The 18,869-nt window shown below is 44.4% G+C and overlaps 1 protein-coding gene across 2 annotated transcripts in view; it reads right to left on the bottom strand.

Moving 5' to 3' along the window:
- Window positions 1–18,869, bottom strand: part of LOC126531003 (facilitated trehalose transporter Tret1-like) — a 78,156-nt gene that overhangs the window by 39,194 nt on the left and 20,093 nt on the right. Inside the window, exon 1 of one of the 2 annotated variants that reach the window (XM_050178359.2) lies at window positions 5,423–5,463. The exons of the other annotated variant lie outside the window; for it this stretch is intronic. Coding sequence (XP_050034316.2) covers window positions 5,423–5,438 — 16 coding nt within the window. The 5' untranslated portion in view covers window positions 5,439–5,463. Of the gene's footprint in view, window positions 1–5,422; window positions 5,464–18,869 lie in introns of those variants that run through there. 2 annotated transcript variants of the gene reach the window in all.

Here is an 18,869-nt window from a genome sequence, read left to right as displayed (position 1 = left end):
TACCAGCTGGAACGATTATTTTACGTAGAACAAAGACATATGTATGCTTGTAGTTATGTTATCCTGGTCCGGGAAATAAAATCTTATTATAAAATTGAAGACTTCAGAAATGAGCAACACATTGCTACATTTTGGGAAGGAAAAATGCAAAGTACCATGTGTATTTTTTAGCTGTAACAAATTAAAAAAAAGCTTGCCTATGGCAGATAGCACATGTAAACCTTTAACTAATTCACTTGATGAGGCGCGCACTATACTTGTATGAGAAATCAGAATATTAGATTGCAATATGAATGTAAGTGCACTTAATTTCCTTTTTAATATAAATAGCGGTAAATAGCGCATTGTGAGAAATTCTCACGGTGGAACCAGTTTCGAGATAATTTTTAAGGTGTGTGATGAAATATATGGTCGTTCGAATTACTTTTCTTGCTTCAATGCATAAAAGAGCGTTTCTTAAAGGAGCACTAAAGACAAACATCAAGTTACGCTAAAACGATAGATAAGTGCTTGAAAATCTCTAAGGCGTCAATATATCGCCAACAGAGCCTTAATAATCGAGAAAGTGAGGTAAATGCAGGACATAATTAGAAACACCCCTTGCACATTCAAGTACTTGCCCGATGACGAAAGTACTCCTCAGTTAAATTCTGTCATTAGTATTCTATTATTGGTTGCAAAAAAGCATGCTTGCGTTGTATTACCAGACCAAATAAAATGCCATTTGCCCAGTTCTATTCCATTTTTAGAAAATATAACTCACTGAAATAATCCTTTACAACGACGCGGGTGGTCAAGAGGTTTCGTTATTGTTCGGCTCTGCGCCGCTAACGCTTTCGCGTTTGAGTAGTTTTGTTATCGCGTAGTACTGCTCTGGTTTGGCTGGCTCACGAAACTCGCACAAACTGCAAATAGCAGAGAATTCAACTTCCGAGTGATGTCGTGGGATGCCCGAACGGTCTACGGCACTTGACCAAAAAGCAGCTGCAGCGGAGATTCCACCTCTCTGGAGGGATGGATGGATGTTGTGAGCGTCCCCTTTGAAACATGGCGGTGAGTTACGGCACCAAGCTCTCGCTATTATGCTGCCTAATGTACTACCTAGGCTAAAAAAGAAAAAAGAAAGAGAAAAAGAACCCACGATGAATTCCCAAATTTTCTGACCCCCTTTTGCGAACTTTGTTTTTGTACGTCTCCGTTTTTTGTCGTTGCCCTACTTTTCTTCCACCAATCTTCTAATTGCCCCTTACTAATCTCTATTGCAGACATGGTTACTTTGCCCTTGCTCTCGTTGAATCCAAGGGCTTCAAGGAGGCCAGTGGTGCCTAAATCAACCACTGGGCAGATATATTCACATTCCAATAAAAAATTCTCCATCGCTTCGCTAGCTTTACCGCAGCAAGCACAGGCTTCTTCCTCCTTTTGTTCCAAGGCATACTTATCTCGCTTCGAAAAGTAATTTGCTTCCCTTTGAGTTATCATAAATTGTTTCTTTCCTGATTTCGTTTTTTCCTCTTATGTAGTTACTCATGGCAGGTTTCTTTTCCATTGCATGAGATTATTTCAGCCTCTGACTTTCCGCCTGACGTTCTTTGTTGCTGTATTGCTCACCCTACAGGCCGCATACTTGCTGGTAAGCTTCCTAGTCCTTTTCCTCCACTGTGAAGCAATGTTTTTCTGTACGAATACCTCAGCACTCTCCCAGCCCATTTAATTTCTTCCATAGTCCTCAGTCGTTCTCCGTAATAAATTTTACTGTGAGCTTCCCTCACTTCAAAACTTGTCCAGCCCACATCACTCTGCCCAGCTTCATTTGTAGTATTCCCGTGAGCGCCCAATGCAAGGCAGGCGCTCCACTGACCTTTGGTTGCCATCGAGTCCTGATTGTACCCCTGATTTCAAGCAAACAACATTTCCAAAAGTAAGTCCTGGAACCAGTACACCTTTCCAAATACCCCGAAGTCCCCTGTACCTATCGTATCCCCACAGCGCTCTGTGCTGCATTATGGCTGCATTTCTCTTCCCCTTTACTGTTATTGTTTTTTGTATTTCCATATATCTATTGCCTTCGTTTATCCATACACCAAGGTATTTATATTCTTTTACCCGAGGTATTTCCTGGCCCTGTATTACCACTGTCTGTTCACTGTTTTCATTGAATACCATAACACTTGATTTTCTAACGCTAAATTTCAAACCTAAATTCTCGCCTTCCTGTCCGCAGATATTAGCCATATATTGCAAATCATGTTGCTTGTTAGCCAGCAACACAATGTCTTCCGAATAAAATATACCTGGAAGCTGCTGCTCTACAACTGTACCCGCCTGTTTGTATGAGAGATTAAATCTGATATTACTTCCTTCCAGCCCACTCTCCATCCTCACCATGTACATCATAAATAGCAGTGGGGATAAAGGGCATCCCTGCCTCACTCCCTTGTTGATATTGACTTTCTCCTCGCTCCTCATCCCTTCCCATACAACGCAAACGGTATTTTCTAGGTAAATATCTCTAAAAAGCTGTAGCCAATCGTCGCCTAAGCCTTCCCATTCCAGAATATCCCCCAAAATCTTGCTGTCTATGTTATCATACTCTCCTGTAATGTCTAAAAAGGCCGCATATAATGGTCTGCTTTCAACTCTTGATATTTCAACACACTGAATAAAAACATAACCACGCCTGCCTATTAAGAAGCCAATCTGAAGTACTCCCAACATGCCATTGTTCTCTGCCCATACTTGCAGCTTTCATTTGATTGCCTGCATTGCTTACCAGTATATTTCCGATGTAATGGTCAACGGTCTATACGAATCAATGCTATCTTTCTCTCCCTAACCTTTATAAATTAAATTCATTAATTAAAATTAAATTAAAGTGTTTACTTAGTCATTTGCCAAGTTCTTCCTCGACTCTTGTGACTATATTTGTTTTTTGTTCAGCGTTCAAATTTGGCCTGGGCATTTTGCACTTCTAGCTTTCTTTCCCAACTACATATCCCATTTTTAAAAAGACGCGATTTTGGTCCCTCCCTATGCTACTATACCATTCCTAGTCAATGACCATTTCTCTCAACTTATCATAAGTTCCTTCTGTTATCATACAGTAATCAAAGGTCGATTGCCAGTTCCCCACTTCCCACGTGATCTGCCCTTTACACTTAGGCCCTGTGTTCACGTTAACGAGGTTATGCTGCTCACAAAGATCTAGCACTGACTTCCTGTTGTTGTCGGTATAGCCATCTAGCCTGTATGTGGGCATTCATGTCACCTAATATGATAATTTCACCATCGTTCCCGAAACACTTAATATCAGCACTTATGCATTCCACTAATTCTTGATTCTTCTCTGTGCAGTTATTTCCGGTCCACAAATACGTTACGCGCAGCCAAGTTCTTTTTCCCTACTCATTGTATCTGATAACGAAAGATGCTCTTGATATTTTGAATTTACTCTTTTCGATTTGGCTCCCTGATCGATGAGCATTGTGACTCGATCCCCCATCCTTTCTTTCCGACTTAGTTCTGTTGCACCCTTCCTAAACTGTCTTGGCTCGGTACCGCCGTCTGTCGTGCGCCGTTTTACTCACCGACGGCAGCACAGGGTGGTGATGACGTATGCAGCGTCTCCACTCCCCCGGTTTGGTGGCGGGAGATATGAATTCAGAAAAAGGTCTTTGGACCGTTCAGATGCAATGTTTTCGTAAACTAAGTATTTTCTTGGCACGAAACAAGAGTTGCGAAGTTTCTGGAATTGTATTTACGTAGTCCACGTCGATTTAGTATTTGTCTTTAGTGTCCCTTTAAAGAGAATGTAAATGGAACAACAGTGCATTTTTCTCACAAATGGAACAACAATTTGTTCTTTTGTCCACTGGGCATTAGATTGCTCGTCGAATAATGCCTGCCTGATCGAGTAATTGAGTTCAAAGTTTAGAATTGTGTTACCTACCACAGGTGATTTTCTTAAAATTGGCACAGCTAAGGAAAAGTAGCCTCTATATTACTTGAAAAGCAACAATGAAAAAGCAAAACGAAAACTGAAATGAAAGCTTGAGGCTTTTGTTTCTTCTCTCTAGTGGGAGACTGTGGAACTCAGTCCTATGTGAGACTGCCTCCATGATTGGCGCGCGTACACGCAAATTTCGAAGGCCATGTCTGTGGGTTAAAAAATATATCAGGGAGCACAGTATTGAATCGCTACCAGCATTACATGGCGCGATAGTCGACAGTGGCCGATAACCACTCGGCCACTGTTTCCGACCAATCAGCAATGGCACGCTTTAGTTTATTAAGATACTTCGTGCATTTGCGCGTCTGTGTTTGCAAAATTGCTTTTGGGCACAGTGTTATTTCATGTGTGGATAGTCAAGACAGGCGTCACTCGAAAGCGGAGTCTTTGAACTGCAGACAAAATACCGGCCGTTACGACAGCCGCGGTAATTTTGTAACCACGACCGCTTTGCTCTCAAAAACAAAGTACAAATCGACTATTGCTGAATCTTTAACCACTCCGGGAAAAAAATTCTGGCATTGCACCCATAAACAGTGCATTTGTTGCGCGTGTCTTGTCTTCCAGAACCTCGCTGTCACCTGCCTTTTTCAATAATCGACCTATGCTTTTAATTATTCGCAGAAAGCCCACTCGTTTCACTGGGAACGCGCTAGCTTCGCGCCGCGGCCGCTTGGGGTGCTAGTTGGTACGTGTCCATAAAAGCTGGATATGCACTTGCACGATGCAAAAGGGTGTTTTTTTCGGCCTTTGCGCACGATATTGAGGACAATCTGGAGTTGGAGTCTAAGAATCAGGGTGTCTACAACAAAGTGTTTGTTTTCATCAAAAAAATTATACCTTTCACACACATTTACCGCGAAAACGCTTAATACGCTTACACAAGATTGACCAGTACATGCAATTAATGACCAAAACATGTCTGTATTGACAGAGGCACGGGTTGCTCATAGCCTCACACTTCAAGCGTGTTTCAGTCGTATGCATGTGGTCCCGAGAGACTGAAAGGAAGACAGGCGCAATGAAAAGATAATCATTCAGAAGAAGCTCAGTAAACCCCTATCCTTATCTAGGTTTCACGTACATAGCTGTAGCGATTAAGTAGACTTATGCAGGAATTCTGCCTGCCGAAACATGCTAAAAGATATAAAACAATATTTGTGGGCAGCACTAATCACCCGCTGCAATCGGAGAAATTCTTTCCCTGACAGAAGAGAATTAAATATCTTTACAGAATAATTCAAGATAGCTTAAGTATTAATTAATTTAAATAATGACAGCATATTCGGAGAACTAGACTGAGGGTACCTAAAGCTACCCAACGCGCTAAAGAAAACAAGCTTGCGGCCACTACTGTGAATTCACTGCTGTGCTGTCAATAGAGTCTACAATAGGATTGGAATGGTGTCAAACTTTGTCCGGCGATCATCGAAGTCTTCCACGTTGCTCCTTCGGAGAACTCGTCCCGAGCAGGTTTCGGATCCATGGCAGGGATTAGCAGCGTTATACTGCGCTCATCGCGCGTCGACTCGGCTAAATAACGGCTCTTCATGACTGCGTTACCGATTGCTTTTGCTCCGCGCTAAGACAAAAGCGGGGGCAACCCGGAGCCAGGCAGTTGAACTAGAGATCGCACCTGCCAACCGACCCGCGGCGCCCGGCAAGTGACGCACGGACCGCACGCTGTTCGAGCATTTCTTACGGTGGGTGTGGGCCGACCTTAGTGAGGGAGAACAGTCGGAAGAGGACGAAGCACGGCCGAGGGAACAAGACACGTCGGAGGGGTGCGGAGGGAACGTCGAGAGGATTGTGAAAGGGAGAGCGGATGCCGGCTTAACATAGGGAACGTCAGTAGAAGGCAGCCGAAAGAGGTAGGAGGAGGAGGGGCGAACGCTTAAAACAGCTGATGCCAACTCGGCGGCGTGGCTCGTTGCGTAAGCGTTAGCCGCCTTCAATCATTAACGTTCTCTCGCTCTCTCTTTCTTCCTCTCCCGTTTTTCCTCCTCTCCTAGCGTACGCGATTCGCGCGGCGTCACACCACTCTTTCGGTGACGTAAGCGGCGAGTTTTTCAGCGCAGGCGCTTCGGCCACGTGACACGGAGACACGTGGCTCCCGGCTCGAGCCCACGACGGGAGTGCGCCGTTCGCTTCGCTGCGACGTGCAGGAGCGAGTGCCGAGCTGGCACGTTTTCATCGTTGCCTCGGCAGGCAGCGTGCGCGCTGTGCCCGCTGGGGCTAAAGAGACGGCAGTGGCGCTTGTTCGATGCTATGTGGACGATTTCTTTTAGTCGGCCTTGAAGTCGTCCACTTGTTCTCCTTTTCTCTATCTACCTCTCTCCGTGCGATCGCGGGATTTTTGAACTGTTGCTGGAACGCGCCGTGTGCGTCGTTGACCGTACTGCTCGTTCGGCGCCCTCAGTTCAGTTCGTTGTTAAATTTGTAATGCTGGCACAATGCGGACGTGCTTCACTCCTCGCTTCCGCGCTCTGAGTAGTGTTGAGCCTGTGGCTGCAAGTAAGGCGAGGGATGCTCTTGCAGTAATGAAGAATGGAATGGCGAAATTGTATCAAGTAGCATTGACGGAGAGCTTCACGCCTACTATTTGAAAAAGTTGATTTTTTGAACTAGTTCCTGACAATTTCCTGCGCCTTAATCAGGAGGACTTGTATCAATGACAAGCTTTCTCGCTCTGCTGTGTATCACAAAACACTCATTGTTAGTCTTGGGTAACAAATACTAATTTCCATCGAGTCATTGCCTTTGCTCATCGAAGGCGTTGAACGAAGACAATGAGTACAGTAGTATTCTACACTATGAATGTTGTGCATGGTAAAAAATGCAATAGCGAATACTTTGATAATGGTTCTAAGCATGAAGAAAGAAACTTATTTTGCGAAATGTTTACGTTCAGCACACAATCAACAAGAAAACTTCATGACTTGTTACGTTTAGGACTGTTTTGCTTATTTAACAATTTCTGCTGCGCCAAAAGCAAGCGAGGCATTTTTATACCTGTGTGTGCACAAAGCCCACCCGCAGAGAAGGTTGGGAGCAGGAAATAGAGCAGCGAACATCTGTGTTTAGATTCACGTTTTGCGGGCTCACATGACTTCAGGATCACTGAGTTCCGGCTGAACTTGCGTTACGTTGCTGAGGCTTTGTGCCATAGTGTTCGAGGTTTCTAAACAGCCCAACATGTGGCTTAGTATGACAAACACAACTGCCAAACCGTTGTGACCAATGTGCACTTCATTTATTTGTTTTATCCGGCTTCGGGAAAGTAAAAGCTGGTGTTCAAAAGTGCCAGTGCACGACTTTAAGATCTCCTCTGCACGTGGGAAACGTGACTACTGCATGATATCAGAAAAGCAATATTTTTTTTTATTCTGTCTGCCTTCTTCATGCACCACGACATTCGGCGCACATTCTTTACTCAGAAGCGAAATGAATTAATCAAGAAGCCAGAATGTTGATGAAGAAAAGAAAAAAAAATAAAAGCTGTGGACGCGCCAATAATTTTTCACACGCAAAAAGACAATCCCGTCTTTGTCACTAGCAATAAACAGATCGCACGTGCTACTGGCCGGCCTGTGCTCGTAGGAAATGTGCGGTAAGAAATGCGTTCCGCGTAGAGCTTCCACGCATGCCGATTTGCATAGTTAGTGTCTGCTTAAGAACACGGTGATATTTGGATAGTTTGCGTTGGAAAGGCAGAGGGGTGGGGAAAACACGTCACAATATAGGAAATGCGAGTCTCATTGACTTTTTTGTATGTAATTACCTGGAATCCGAGAGGCAACTCAGTGAAATGTGGCGCCAGAAATGCAGCATGTCTACCGGGGTGAGGGGGCATGCTAGTATACAGCAAAGTCTCTGAAAGGCTATCCACATTGTATAGTATGTAGATTTCAACCATTGTCGCGGTGTGAATCCATGGCTTGACACGGGTTGCGCTCGCACAGAAGCCGCGAAACCCTGCTGTACAGAGGTTTACATCGAAGCTGTTAGCTTCTCGGTGTTCGGTATTTCTCGTGCCCGCGTCCGTTAGAAAGAAAGGGTGGGCCGATCTGGGGGGAAGTGCAGCCAGGAGTAGTGGCAGAGGCATCAAGCACTCAGCAAAGTAAAGTGAAAAGCGCATATATTCTTTAGAATAACCCATACAGCATACAGAACAGCATTCGTTTCAATAAAGAACAAGCAGAGAACAAGCATAGGAACCACATAATTGATGATAAGGCGCACCTGAGAACAATGGGAAGCACGTAGCACTCCCGCATACGTACGCTTCCTGGTAAAGATCACTGTTGCGCATGCTACCCCACCAACGGCAGCTTGCGGGTGGGTTGTGACGTCCCTATAGCCTTTCGTATGCAAAAACCTGTCTAGCAACTGATTTCATTATGCCACGCCATGAAGGGGGGGGGGGGGGGTAGAGGCGGAACTGGTTTAATTTTGGCCGCTTCCGGTCACTTAGCGTACACCTAAATGTAAGTACATAAGCGTTTTTGCATTTCGTTTCCATTGAAGTGCAGCCGCCGTAGCCGCGGTCATAAACACGACTCTTACCTCAGCAGCACAGCACCATAGCCACTGGGCTACTACCGCACCCTCGGCCCCTTCCCTGGTACAAAGCAGCCAACAGGAGATAATCTCTGGTTAACCTTCCTGTCTTTCCTTTGCATCTCTCTCTCTCTCTCTCTCTCTCTCCTGTTTGATCAGTCTTCCCCCACGTGCCCACTGTGCACGCGAACACGTTGCACGTGAAGGCGGCAACGTCAGTTGTTGAGAACATATCCACACTCGTGAAGGCGGAGTTTTCAAGCGATCTTCAAATGACTACTACAGCAAGACGAAAACACTTATAAACGGGAAATTACTTAGGAGTTGAGCAGACATTTCGCAGATTCCGCTAACAGCCAAGAAGAGGGTGTGACAAGAATTTTAAATATGACATTTAGCTAAAAAAAGAAGAAATCTTGCAATGACATTGAGTAGGAGCGAACTGACGGCAGCACGGTGTGGATGTTCATAATGACGTTCGTGCAATCTCTTGCAGATTCTCAGAATATTTGGAATGGAATGTCATATAAAGGCTCAATTTGGAACCGTCGGGGTCCTAAAGGGACTTACAACCATTTCATAGTACCTATTTCTTTTTTTTTTAGTGCAATTGAAAGCTTACTGGTCAGCGTGTCTAATCGCGAAGTGGTAACGCGGAAAACGCCGCGGAACATATCAATTGTTCGGTCTACAGCGAGGATGTAGTCTTTCACTGGGTGCATGCTGAAAACGGTGATAGCTGAGCGCTATAGCGATTATACGCCGACATTAGTGGGAGGCAGACGACAAGTGCGGCCGTAGCCATGAGAAGTATTATTTTCCTTATCAAGTCGATGTTCCTGCGATTCATGTTTACGAAGTGTTAAAGTATTTCTGCGTTAAGAACTACGTGCTTTCGTGGTTTCCTGTTCAACTGCTTCGGTATTTAACCAGTCAGAACGAAACCAATCGGATCGAAAAGGATACGAAACTTTCACACGTGATACGCAGCTCAGCGTGTTGCCGCAGCGCGTGCGTTTTTGATTTCCGAAGCATATAATGAAGAACTATAGTCTAATTATATACCAACTGTAATTTTTAGTAATAATTATGCTGTACCTAATAACAGTTGACTTACATACAGTAAACTCATGGTATACATCCGAAGTACCAAGATTTCACCAGGAGGCCTCGCCGCTTACAGGTTCTTGAGACTTTGTTTGCCAATTTACAAATATAATTTCTACTTAAATAGCGAACTGTGTGCTGGATTCTATCACAACAAATCATGGTCATTTCATTTCCATCAACGTCTCCCAACACATTCTGGCCAGTTGTCAATCCCTTTAAGGGAATCGCTTGCAGCTGACGCTGTTCTTGGCGTATGCATATTAAGGAGTTTGCGGAAACCTGAAACGTTCGCTCTGAGACTACAAAAAGGTAGCTGGCCACCATCTAGCCATATTGCTGCCCGCTTTAAGTAAGCAAAATAAGAGATGCATAGGCACTCTAAACTTTTCTTCTTCTTAATTGATTGCCTAAACAAATGAAAATCGCGGCTCAACTCCCCGAAACCGCAAAGTGGGTTTATGATTGTACACACTGTACGATATGTGCGTACGGAAATTGTATTTCGAGCGAGGGCGCTCATGCATAGTCGGAGAGGGCATATTCTAGAGCTCCTCTGTGACCGAAGACACCTCGCGCGGCGCAGTAGGAACAAAACTATTTGCTTCAAAAATGTGCTCTGAGAGATAAGCTTTCACAATCAACGCCTTCTTTTTTTTTTATCTCTCTCTCTCTCTGTGTTTATATGTTCTGCTTGTGATGGCGTCGTTCCTCACGTCAGCAGACGTCGCCTTAGTCCCAGCAACGTGAACGTCACCAGGGGGTGATCGCTCATGTTCTAGCAGCCCTCTCTAGCAGCTGTCAGTGGCTCTCGATTGAAGACCACGGGACTGTGCCTCAAGCTAAATGTTAGGCAGAAGAAGACATGAACGCGCAAACGACAAGACGAAAGTGTAGCTCGCGAACTCGGCCTCGCTCCCGTTTTCTAGCGCGCCAACTACGACTTCGCCGACGGCTACGCTCTTCTCTACCGATCGTGATTGACGTTTGCTAAGGCTACAAATGCGAATGACATATTACAGGACACCATACACTACAAACGCCACTGTTTGTGCATTCGACACTTACGGTCGCATTCCATAGCAAGGCCCGGCTTTAGCAAACACAGAAAGAGAAGAACGGAAATAGGAATGTTGTTGCTAATAGACGAAACTGGCTCAAAGTAACTGAACCCAAACGAGAAAGCAAACGACAAAGAAAGAAGGGTGGAAAGACGAGCACGAAGTAGTCGTCGGATACCTTATTCGGCGTGATCATATAGTTTGAAGTTCAAAGTTTATTTCGTTCTCCTGCACAAAGGGAAAGAGCTCCCCCAAGCATAGACAAAGCAAAGCGTAGTCAAAGGAAAAAAGGGATAAGGTAAAAAAAAAAACAGACAAGAAACACGAGCACGCTGCTAAGCTGCGGAGGAAATGCGATAGGACAACATGGCAAAATACATCGTATAGACATGTCGGTACGTGGATAGTTAAGGACAACATGTGCATGTCGTCAAAAGTGCATGCCTAATTGACATCTGCTTAACATGTACTAGCGCTTTAATTAGTTATCAACGAAACGGCCGCATAAAAAAACGTTCCACTTAGGAAAGTTATGTGCTTCATGTGCGAAAAACGTTGGAAGCAATGCAGGCAAACAGTAAATTTCGGTTCTTTCCTACGCGAAGAAACTACAAATGGTAATTGGTTAATTGGGCGCCCTGTTGCTGTTTTAAATATTCCTTAGTTACAGGCTTGAAAAGCGCTTCTCATGCTCTATAGAAAAGATTAGCAGCGCTGCCGGTTTCTTACATTATCTCACTTTTAAATGTGAACTTTTGAAGTAGAATGAACTGAGCCATATTAGGTGTGCTAACAAAGTCAGGATAGCTTTGAGCGGTAGCTGTGTCGAGAGCGTGCAAACGAGCTTTGTGAAAACTCAAATGGCGTATTAGGCATCGGGAATCGTTTGTTTATCCAGTCGCAGTGAACGTGCTGTGGAGTTAACACTGATAATGAGATGTGCAGTAGCCAGTAGAGTCCTGTCAACATCCGTTTGCATGAAAATACAAAAAGAATAACTGAGTATCTGTTTCCTAAGAGAACAGAAGACTAGACACATCATGCACCAAACAACTAGAATTAAGCATATATTTTCATTGAATGGAGCACTGACAAGGGCGTGGGATCGCAACAGAGGGTGATGAATAAAATTCGCTGAACAATATCAGTTTCGCGTAAAACAGGCTGCGCTGTATGCACGTTCTTGATGACTGCAAGCGCAGCACAGTTTGATTACGTTAAAATTGTGCTTCCAATTCAAAAGAGTTACATAAGCCACAAGATAAAAAAAAAAAGAGTTCGAGACCTCGGGTTAGGGATTTCGCTAAGAGCCTCCACTGTAATACACCGATTAACATGGCCCAGCAACTCGATGTATGTGAAACAACGAATGTTTATTTTCCTCCGGTAGCAAATGACTCCATGCTATTAACTATCGTATTAAGCTATGTACCAACTCGGTGCCAAACTGCTGGGTTCAGGACATTCTTCAACAAAGTTGATAGGCCAAATAAAATTCAGCCATTTAGCTCGAATAACATTTATTGCAACTCGCTTTAAAAATCATTCACGGCCCTGCGAATACTCTGTGCTGCCTCATTAGTCGCGCTTCATGTGCCCTGCAGTGTTTACATATAAGCAGAAATCATTGTTGCCAAATGTGCACTTCATGTAGCGCGTACTCTGTCACTTTTGCCTGCGGGGGAAGATAAGCACCCCCTACACACTTGCACTTATCGGGCACTCGTGTGTGGAATTCTCAGGCTGCCTTTCCATAGACAAAGGCAGGAAGTCGTTGACCGAGTGAGCGGCGGCCTACTAACTCACGGTGAAGCCCTAAGGCTTATGTGAATAAACTTATCCAGCGCAAGAAGGTGCTACATACAACAACGCCTCCTATCAGAATCCATCTCATCGATGATTCCGCGTGCCGACAGCGATGTTTGGTGACAATGTGGAGTCTGAAAGGCTTGCGCAAACTCAATCGCTTTCGAGCCAATCTTTGCTTTCGCATCGTTCGAGAAAACGTGTTTTCCGTGGTCACGTAGCCTGCGTCTAGGGTTGATTACGGCGCAGATTGGACATGAAGGCGAGGTGATACAGGTTGTCGACTGCACCGCCAAGCAAGGATGGCGTTTAGACGCAGCATGCGCATACAGTGCTGTAGGCTGCATCATGGGCTGCATATTCTAAAGGCAACGTTCCAGACGCTCTTACGGAAGAAATAGCGACAGAAATCAAGATCAAGTGGTCACTAATGGACGTGATGTCGTTCCCTTTAGAACATTTCTACTGTAGAACTTCGTAGAGTATTATGTGCTAGCTACACATTACGTAATGAATCCAATAAAGGTGCATAATGTGAGAACATGTGGCAAACTGGACATGTTCCGCCAGATACCTTTACATGTACGTGCACTTCTTGTTGTTTCTTTTTTGTCACCTGTTCGTGCTGCAGATTTTCGGGTAAGGGGTATAGCGCCTAAACGGGTTGCTCACACTCTTTCTATCAACTGGACTTTGTGTTGGCACGAGTTTATGGCTACACAGTTTTAGTGAGCGACAGCGTTATATGAGCTGTCTCCAGAGTATCTCATGTAACTAGTATGGTTATCGTAACAATAGCCATGTGTCTTTACCCCAGTAAGATCAAAAGCTTCAGATTGTGTTCAAATAGCTATGCCAGAGACCATTTTGAAGAAAAGGAAAGATGTGGGACTACGGGAAAGATGTAATGTCGCCGAATGTCGCTGACATGCTCGTTACGTTTTCCGTAGTAGCGCGGCACCAACGTCAAACCTTTGTGGCACCATGGAAGCTCTACATACATCTTTGGCCGCACGTTAAACGGCGACAAGCGTTTTCTAAATGAAATGTCTGTAAGGCCCATCTATACGAGCGATCAAACGCTTGTTTCCTGGGCTTATACAACGTGTTTCAGCTAACTTGGGCCAAGTATTAAAAAAACAAACATAGCCGCTACACGTGTGCATTGGCGCAGTATTGTTTGGAACCACATGGAGCTGGTAATGATATTTGAAGCTGGCGAATTAACAAAGATTGCCTAATGAAGTTTCTTAAATTGTAATTCTAGCGAAAAATCTTCAATGCAAAAGTTGTGGCGCTTGTTCAGAAACATCGTATTATTTCCTTTAGGCTAAGATATCTGCCCTGCTTCATTTTTTTTCGAGCCTTTGTTTAAAGTGCGCGCAATAATTAAAGAAAAATACTACACGACTGCCAGCTAACGCTCGCCGCTTTTAGTGCTTCAAATGTAAGTTGAACGAATTAGCAAAAGCTGCTCCGCGCACAGAGATCAATTGAACAGGCTGTCAGTGACTGCGACGGACATTGATTGACAAAAGGGGGGTACAGTTTGAAGAAAAAAATTCAACAAAAATGCGGCCGCCACATGCGAATGCGATATGGGATCGGAGGCAGCGTGGTTTTTATCTCCGTCGTTCATTACACTATCAGCATATCAACCTCGGCCCCTCCATCGTGTTCCTTCATTGGTCCGAAAGGAAAAAAAAAAAAAGAGAATGCCTGCGCTGCGTCAAATGCTGGCTCCGGTCCCATATCGCATTCGCACGTGGCAGCATCTTTCTCGTGGAAGCGCACGCCGCCTGCGGCACACGCTCACCTGAAATTGTATCTGCATTTATTTCACGGAAGGGCCGAGGGGGAGGGAGGAGGTGCCGGCAACGCATGGTGAAACGGATAGTGTTACGTCTCTTAGAACTTGTTGGTCGCATAATTGAGGAACTGTGAATAAAAAATTGCACTGGCACTTACGTCTTTTTAGGTGCATTCACTGCGAAAGCAGTATGACTATTCCGCGCGATATACTTTTCGCTTGGTCATTTTTCGAATTGGGCAAAGTCAATTTTGGAAATCGGCCAAGCCGGTTTTGAAAGTGGGCCAACTGAATTTTCGAATTGGGTGAAATTATTTTTTGTTTTGTTTTTTGGTGTGGGCTACGGTGTCCGTGTAACGGCGTGGCTGTTCACAGTCTGATTTGGCAGTGCGAGCCGCCGCAGGTCCAGCTCCGGGAACGCGACTTCTTCATTTGGTCACGTGGGTTTTGGTACCATTGGATTTCATCACCGGACGCCGGATTTTCCGCCTCATTTTGCATATAAGGCCATCGCATTAAAAGACGAACGATAAACCACAGAGTAAAAGCAGCTATCGAAAGTTTAGGAATCGCGAATACATATTCGTCGGTGTTATAGAACGAAAGGCCATGGGGATTCGCCTAGCAGCCCCAAACGTGGTAGAAGTTGAGCGCACTCAAGTGGATTGCTCAAACGGATGAGGCGATCGTTTCACAGTTCTTTGAACTGACGTCGCCAGCGAGAAGAACCGAGATAAATATACGTGTCAGGCTGCAGCGGAGGCGTGGAACCGCTGCGAACAGGTTTAAACCAGCGAAGACGCGCTGGCGCGGCGCGGAGTGAACGTAGCACGCCGCCGCACTGACGTTCCAACGGTGATTGCAACGCGTGCGAGCAGCCACCGGCAATGATATACGCGAGTCTCACATGTACTGCGCTCCGACTCGGAGCCCCGGCCTCTCTCTCTCTCTCTCTCTCTCTCTCTCTCTCTCTCTCTCTCGTTTGCAGCCTCCACTCATCTCCTGACTTTAACCCCGAATAGCTATACGTGACGGGTTCGACGCATGCAGCGCTAACCGGCTGCCACTGCGAAAGCTGATCCCGTCAACGGGCTTTAAGTTGCACAAAAGCTATCGGCCAGCGATGGAACTGGCGCTCGGTTTTGCGAATGTCTGTCGCGAGTGCTGAGGACTTAAAACGAGGATTGGATTGTTTGAGGGACTAATTGAGTTTAAAACTTATTGCTCGCTGTAAGCCCCTTCCTTTTGCAAACCGGTGGCACTGCTGGCAGGTAAGGCTATATTATATAGCTTCTGAAGAATTCGACGAAACCACTTCTAATGTTTTCTGCTGTAAACAGAAAAAATATACGCTAAACTTTTTTTGGAGTCCTGTGTATGCACAGGTCTGAAAAATATTTTTAACAAATGGAACGCCTTGTCATTTCGTTGCTTAATGGAAGGAATGTATACAGGCACATAAAAAGAAGTGTATAAGATTGGCAAATTATTCATTTAAAAAATTAATATATGAGGTTTTAGGCGCCAAAAGCACGATTTGATTATTAGGCACGCCTCAGTGGAGGACTCCGTAATAATTTGGACCACCCAGGTGTTCTTTATAGTGCAGTTAAATCTAAGTGCATGGGTGTGTTCGCAATTAGCCCTCCCCCCCACCCCTCGAAGATTTATTTCACATATTTTTAGCAGACTTAAAATTAACGGTATCCTGACACATTAACCATGCGATTTTTTTTGCGCACCGCATTATTATCAGAAACAACTAGTGCGTCTGTATTATCAATACAGGCTGAATTTCATTGCCATTTTTCTGTCGTAACATTCTGTATGCCTGTTTGTTGCTCAGCGCACTGTTTGGATGAATCCTACATGATATACGGAACACATAAAAGTGGCCTATCGTATCATATGTTAGCATTATCTTGACCTGAATCGAATTAGGCAAGCAATATTTTCTACTATAGGTTATTAATAATTATACATCCATGTAGTATCATACGTGCCCCAACCTCGCAAGAAAAAAGAAAAAACAGAAGTTTCTCACAGCCTAGAGAAGCGGATACTCGAGGACATTCAATATTTCCTAATATTCGGAATGCATCTTTGCAGGTGTAATTCGGGAGCTGCACATCTCACCACCCAATATAAGCAGTATTAATGAAACCAGTTCTTTTTTTGAACTCTCAGAAAGTGCTTTATGGTAGGTTGTTCTAGCAAATAACCGTGATAAGAAAATCTTGCTTCAGATTATTCGCTCTGGCATGCCTAAGATATTCTGTGAAAATTTCTAGTTACTTGTTTGATATACAACTATTTACCAAATAACATTTCAGATAATTACATTGTGGTCAAGGAACCTTCACCTTGAAAATACAACACCCAAACGTAATGACATAAATATGACGACATAAAGCTAGAAACGAGAAAATGGCACGCAATAGACAAACTAGCTGAATTTGAAATGCTACAAGGACCTACAGAGTTTTATCACTCATGAAGGTAGGAAGAAGTCAGAAATTTCCTCATTTTGGTGTGGACTACAGAACACACCGTGTCGGGATGCACAACATTAGTTCTGGGTTCCAGGAATATTTGTTTGGGTGATGTGCAGCAGCTGCATTTTCTCACCAGCTGGACTACTGATCCTAATAGTTTGCAAATGTATTGAGAAATCCTTCTCTGGGCCTGCCATTTTATCTGTTTCCCTATATATTTATTTTACCACCTCTATATAGAGTGAGAGACCTAACGTTAACCAAGCCGTTAACAAAAGAGAGGAACAAAACATGGTGCAAGATATGATTATAAGACCTATGGTGTTGGGCCGTGTAAACTCTGGCGACCGACCACTGTAGGTCTTACAATCATATCTTCCAGCGTGTGTCTTCCTTTCTTTCTTTCGTTCTTTCCTTCTTTCCTTCTTTCTTTCTTTCCTTCTTTCCTTATTTCCTTCTCTCCCCCTTTCTTTCCTTCTCTCTCTTTTTTTCCTTCTTTCCTTCTTTCCTTCCTTCCTTCTCTCATTCTTTCTTTCCTTCTTTCCTTCATTCTTTCTTTCCTTCTTTCTTTCTTTCCTTCCTTCTTTCTTTCTCTCCTTCCTTCTTTCTTTCCTTCTTTCTTTCTTTCATTCTTTCCTTCTTTCTTTCTTTCTTTCCTTCTTTCCTTCTTTTTTTCTTTCCTTCTTTCCTTCTTTCCTTCTTTCCTTCCTTCCTTCTCTCATTCTTTCTTTCCTTCTTTCCTTCATTCTTTCTTTCCTTCTTTCGTTCTTTCCTTCTTTCCTTCTTTCTTTCTTTCCTTCTTTCTTTCTTTCCTTCTTTCTTTCTTTCCTTCTTTCCTTCTTTCTTTCTTTCCTTGTTTCCTTCATTCTTTCTTTCCTTCTTTCTTTCTTTCCTTCTTTCTTTCTTTCCTTCTTTCCTTCATTCTTTCTTTCCTTCTTTCTTTCATTCCCTCTTTCTTTCTTTCTTTCCTTCTTTCTTTCTTTCTCTCTTTGGCTAAGGTTATTGGGCACCCAGTATATACACAAACCCGCCGTGAGGACTAAGCGGCTATAGCCGTCTGCTGCTCAGCATGAGGTCGCTGGTTCGAATAACGGCCTATTTACATCGGGGCAAAATTCAGAAAACTCGTTCACTCCCACTCTTAGGCGTATGCTCCTTAGTATCCCCTCCACCCTCGGTGGTCCAAATCAATTTACAATCCACCACTGCGACTGTCTCTATCCAGTGTGAAGTTTAGCGAAGCTCCAGAATTTATTTATGGCGCAGCCGTTAAGAGCTACTTTCCCCACTATCGTGTCCGCGTGTAGAAAAAATCCCGAGTATAGTGCAATGGCGGTCCAACCGGCGACGGAGGTGACGCAGGTGTTAAGCACTCCCCATACGTGGGCCGATCTCAAAGATAGTGCAATAGCGGGCTGAGCCGCGACGGAGGTGCAATTCGCCATTAAGGGGCCCACTTCCACAGCTTCGCTGCTTAACCTTCTTCACAGAGTGGAAGGGCACTGAGTTTTTGATTATGCATACATACACGTATTAAATGTATAAAAGGAATCAAGCGGAAGCGACAATCGCTGTTAAATTTGAAAGTGAACCAAGTGTCGCTGGAATAGTTCAAACTACTCAAGTAATCATGCCAACATTGCGATCTTCGAGCAAATTTGCGGTCTCTTTTTGCGTCATTAAACTGTACGCATCACCACTTTTTGCACAAATAAAAGCAACAAAAGATGCGGCTTCTCATGATGACTGTTGACGGTAATGCATTTATCATTGAATCAATATAGCGACACGTGATGTCACAGTCAAAACGAGTCATGCATGAGGCGAGAACTGTATCGGGACTCCTCCCTCGCGCGTCCTTAAAACACTCGGCGCCGTCTAGCGGCGCCGCCGCAAAGCCTGCGCACCGGTGCTTTGTGAACGTTGAGAGCAGCCGGGCTTCACTCTCGCGCTTCTTTCTAAACACGCAGCGCCATAGTGGCTGCCGAGTACTTCACGCGTGGCTTTCCAACACGAGAAGC

The sequence above is a fragment of the Dermacentor andersoni genome, chromosome 5 (genome assembly GCF_023375885.2).
Source record: "Dermacentor andersoni chromosome 5, qqDerAnde1_hic_scaffold, whole genome shotgun sequence".
NCBI lineage: Eukaryota > Metazoa > Arthropoda > Arachnida > Ixodida > Ixodidae > Dermacentor > Dermacentor andersoni.
This window is presented reverse-complemented; position numbering and strand designations above follow the sequence as displayed.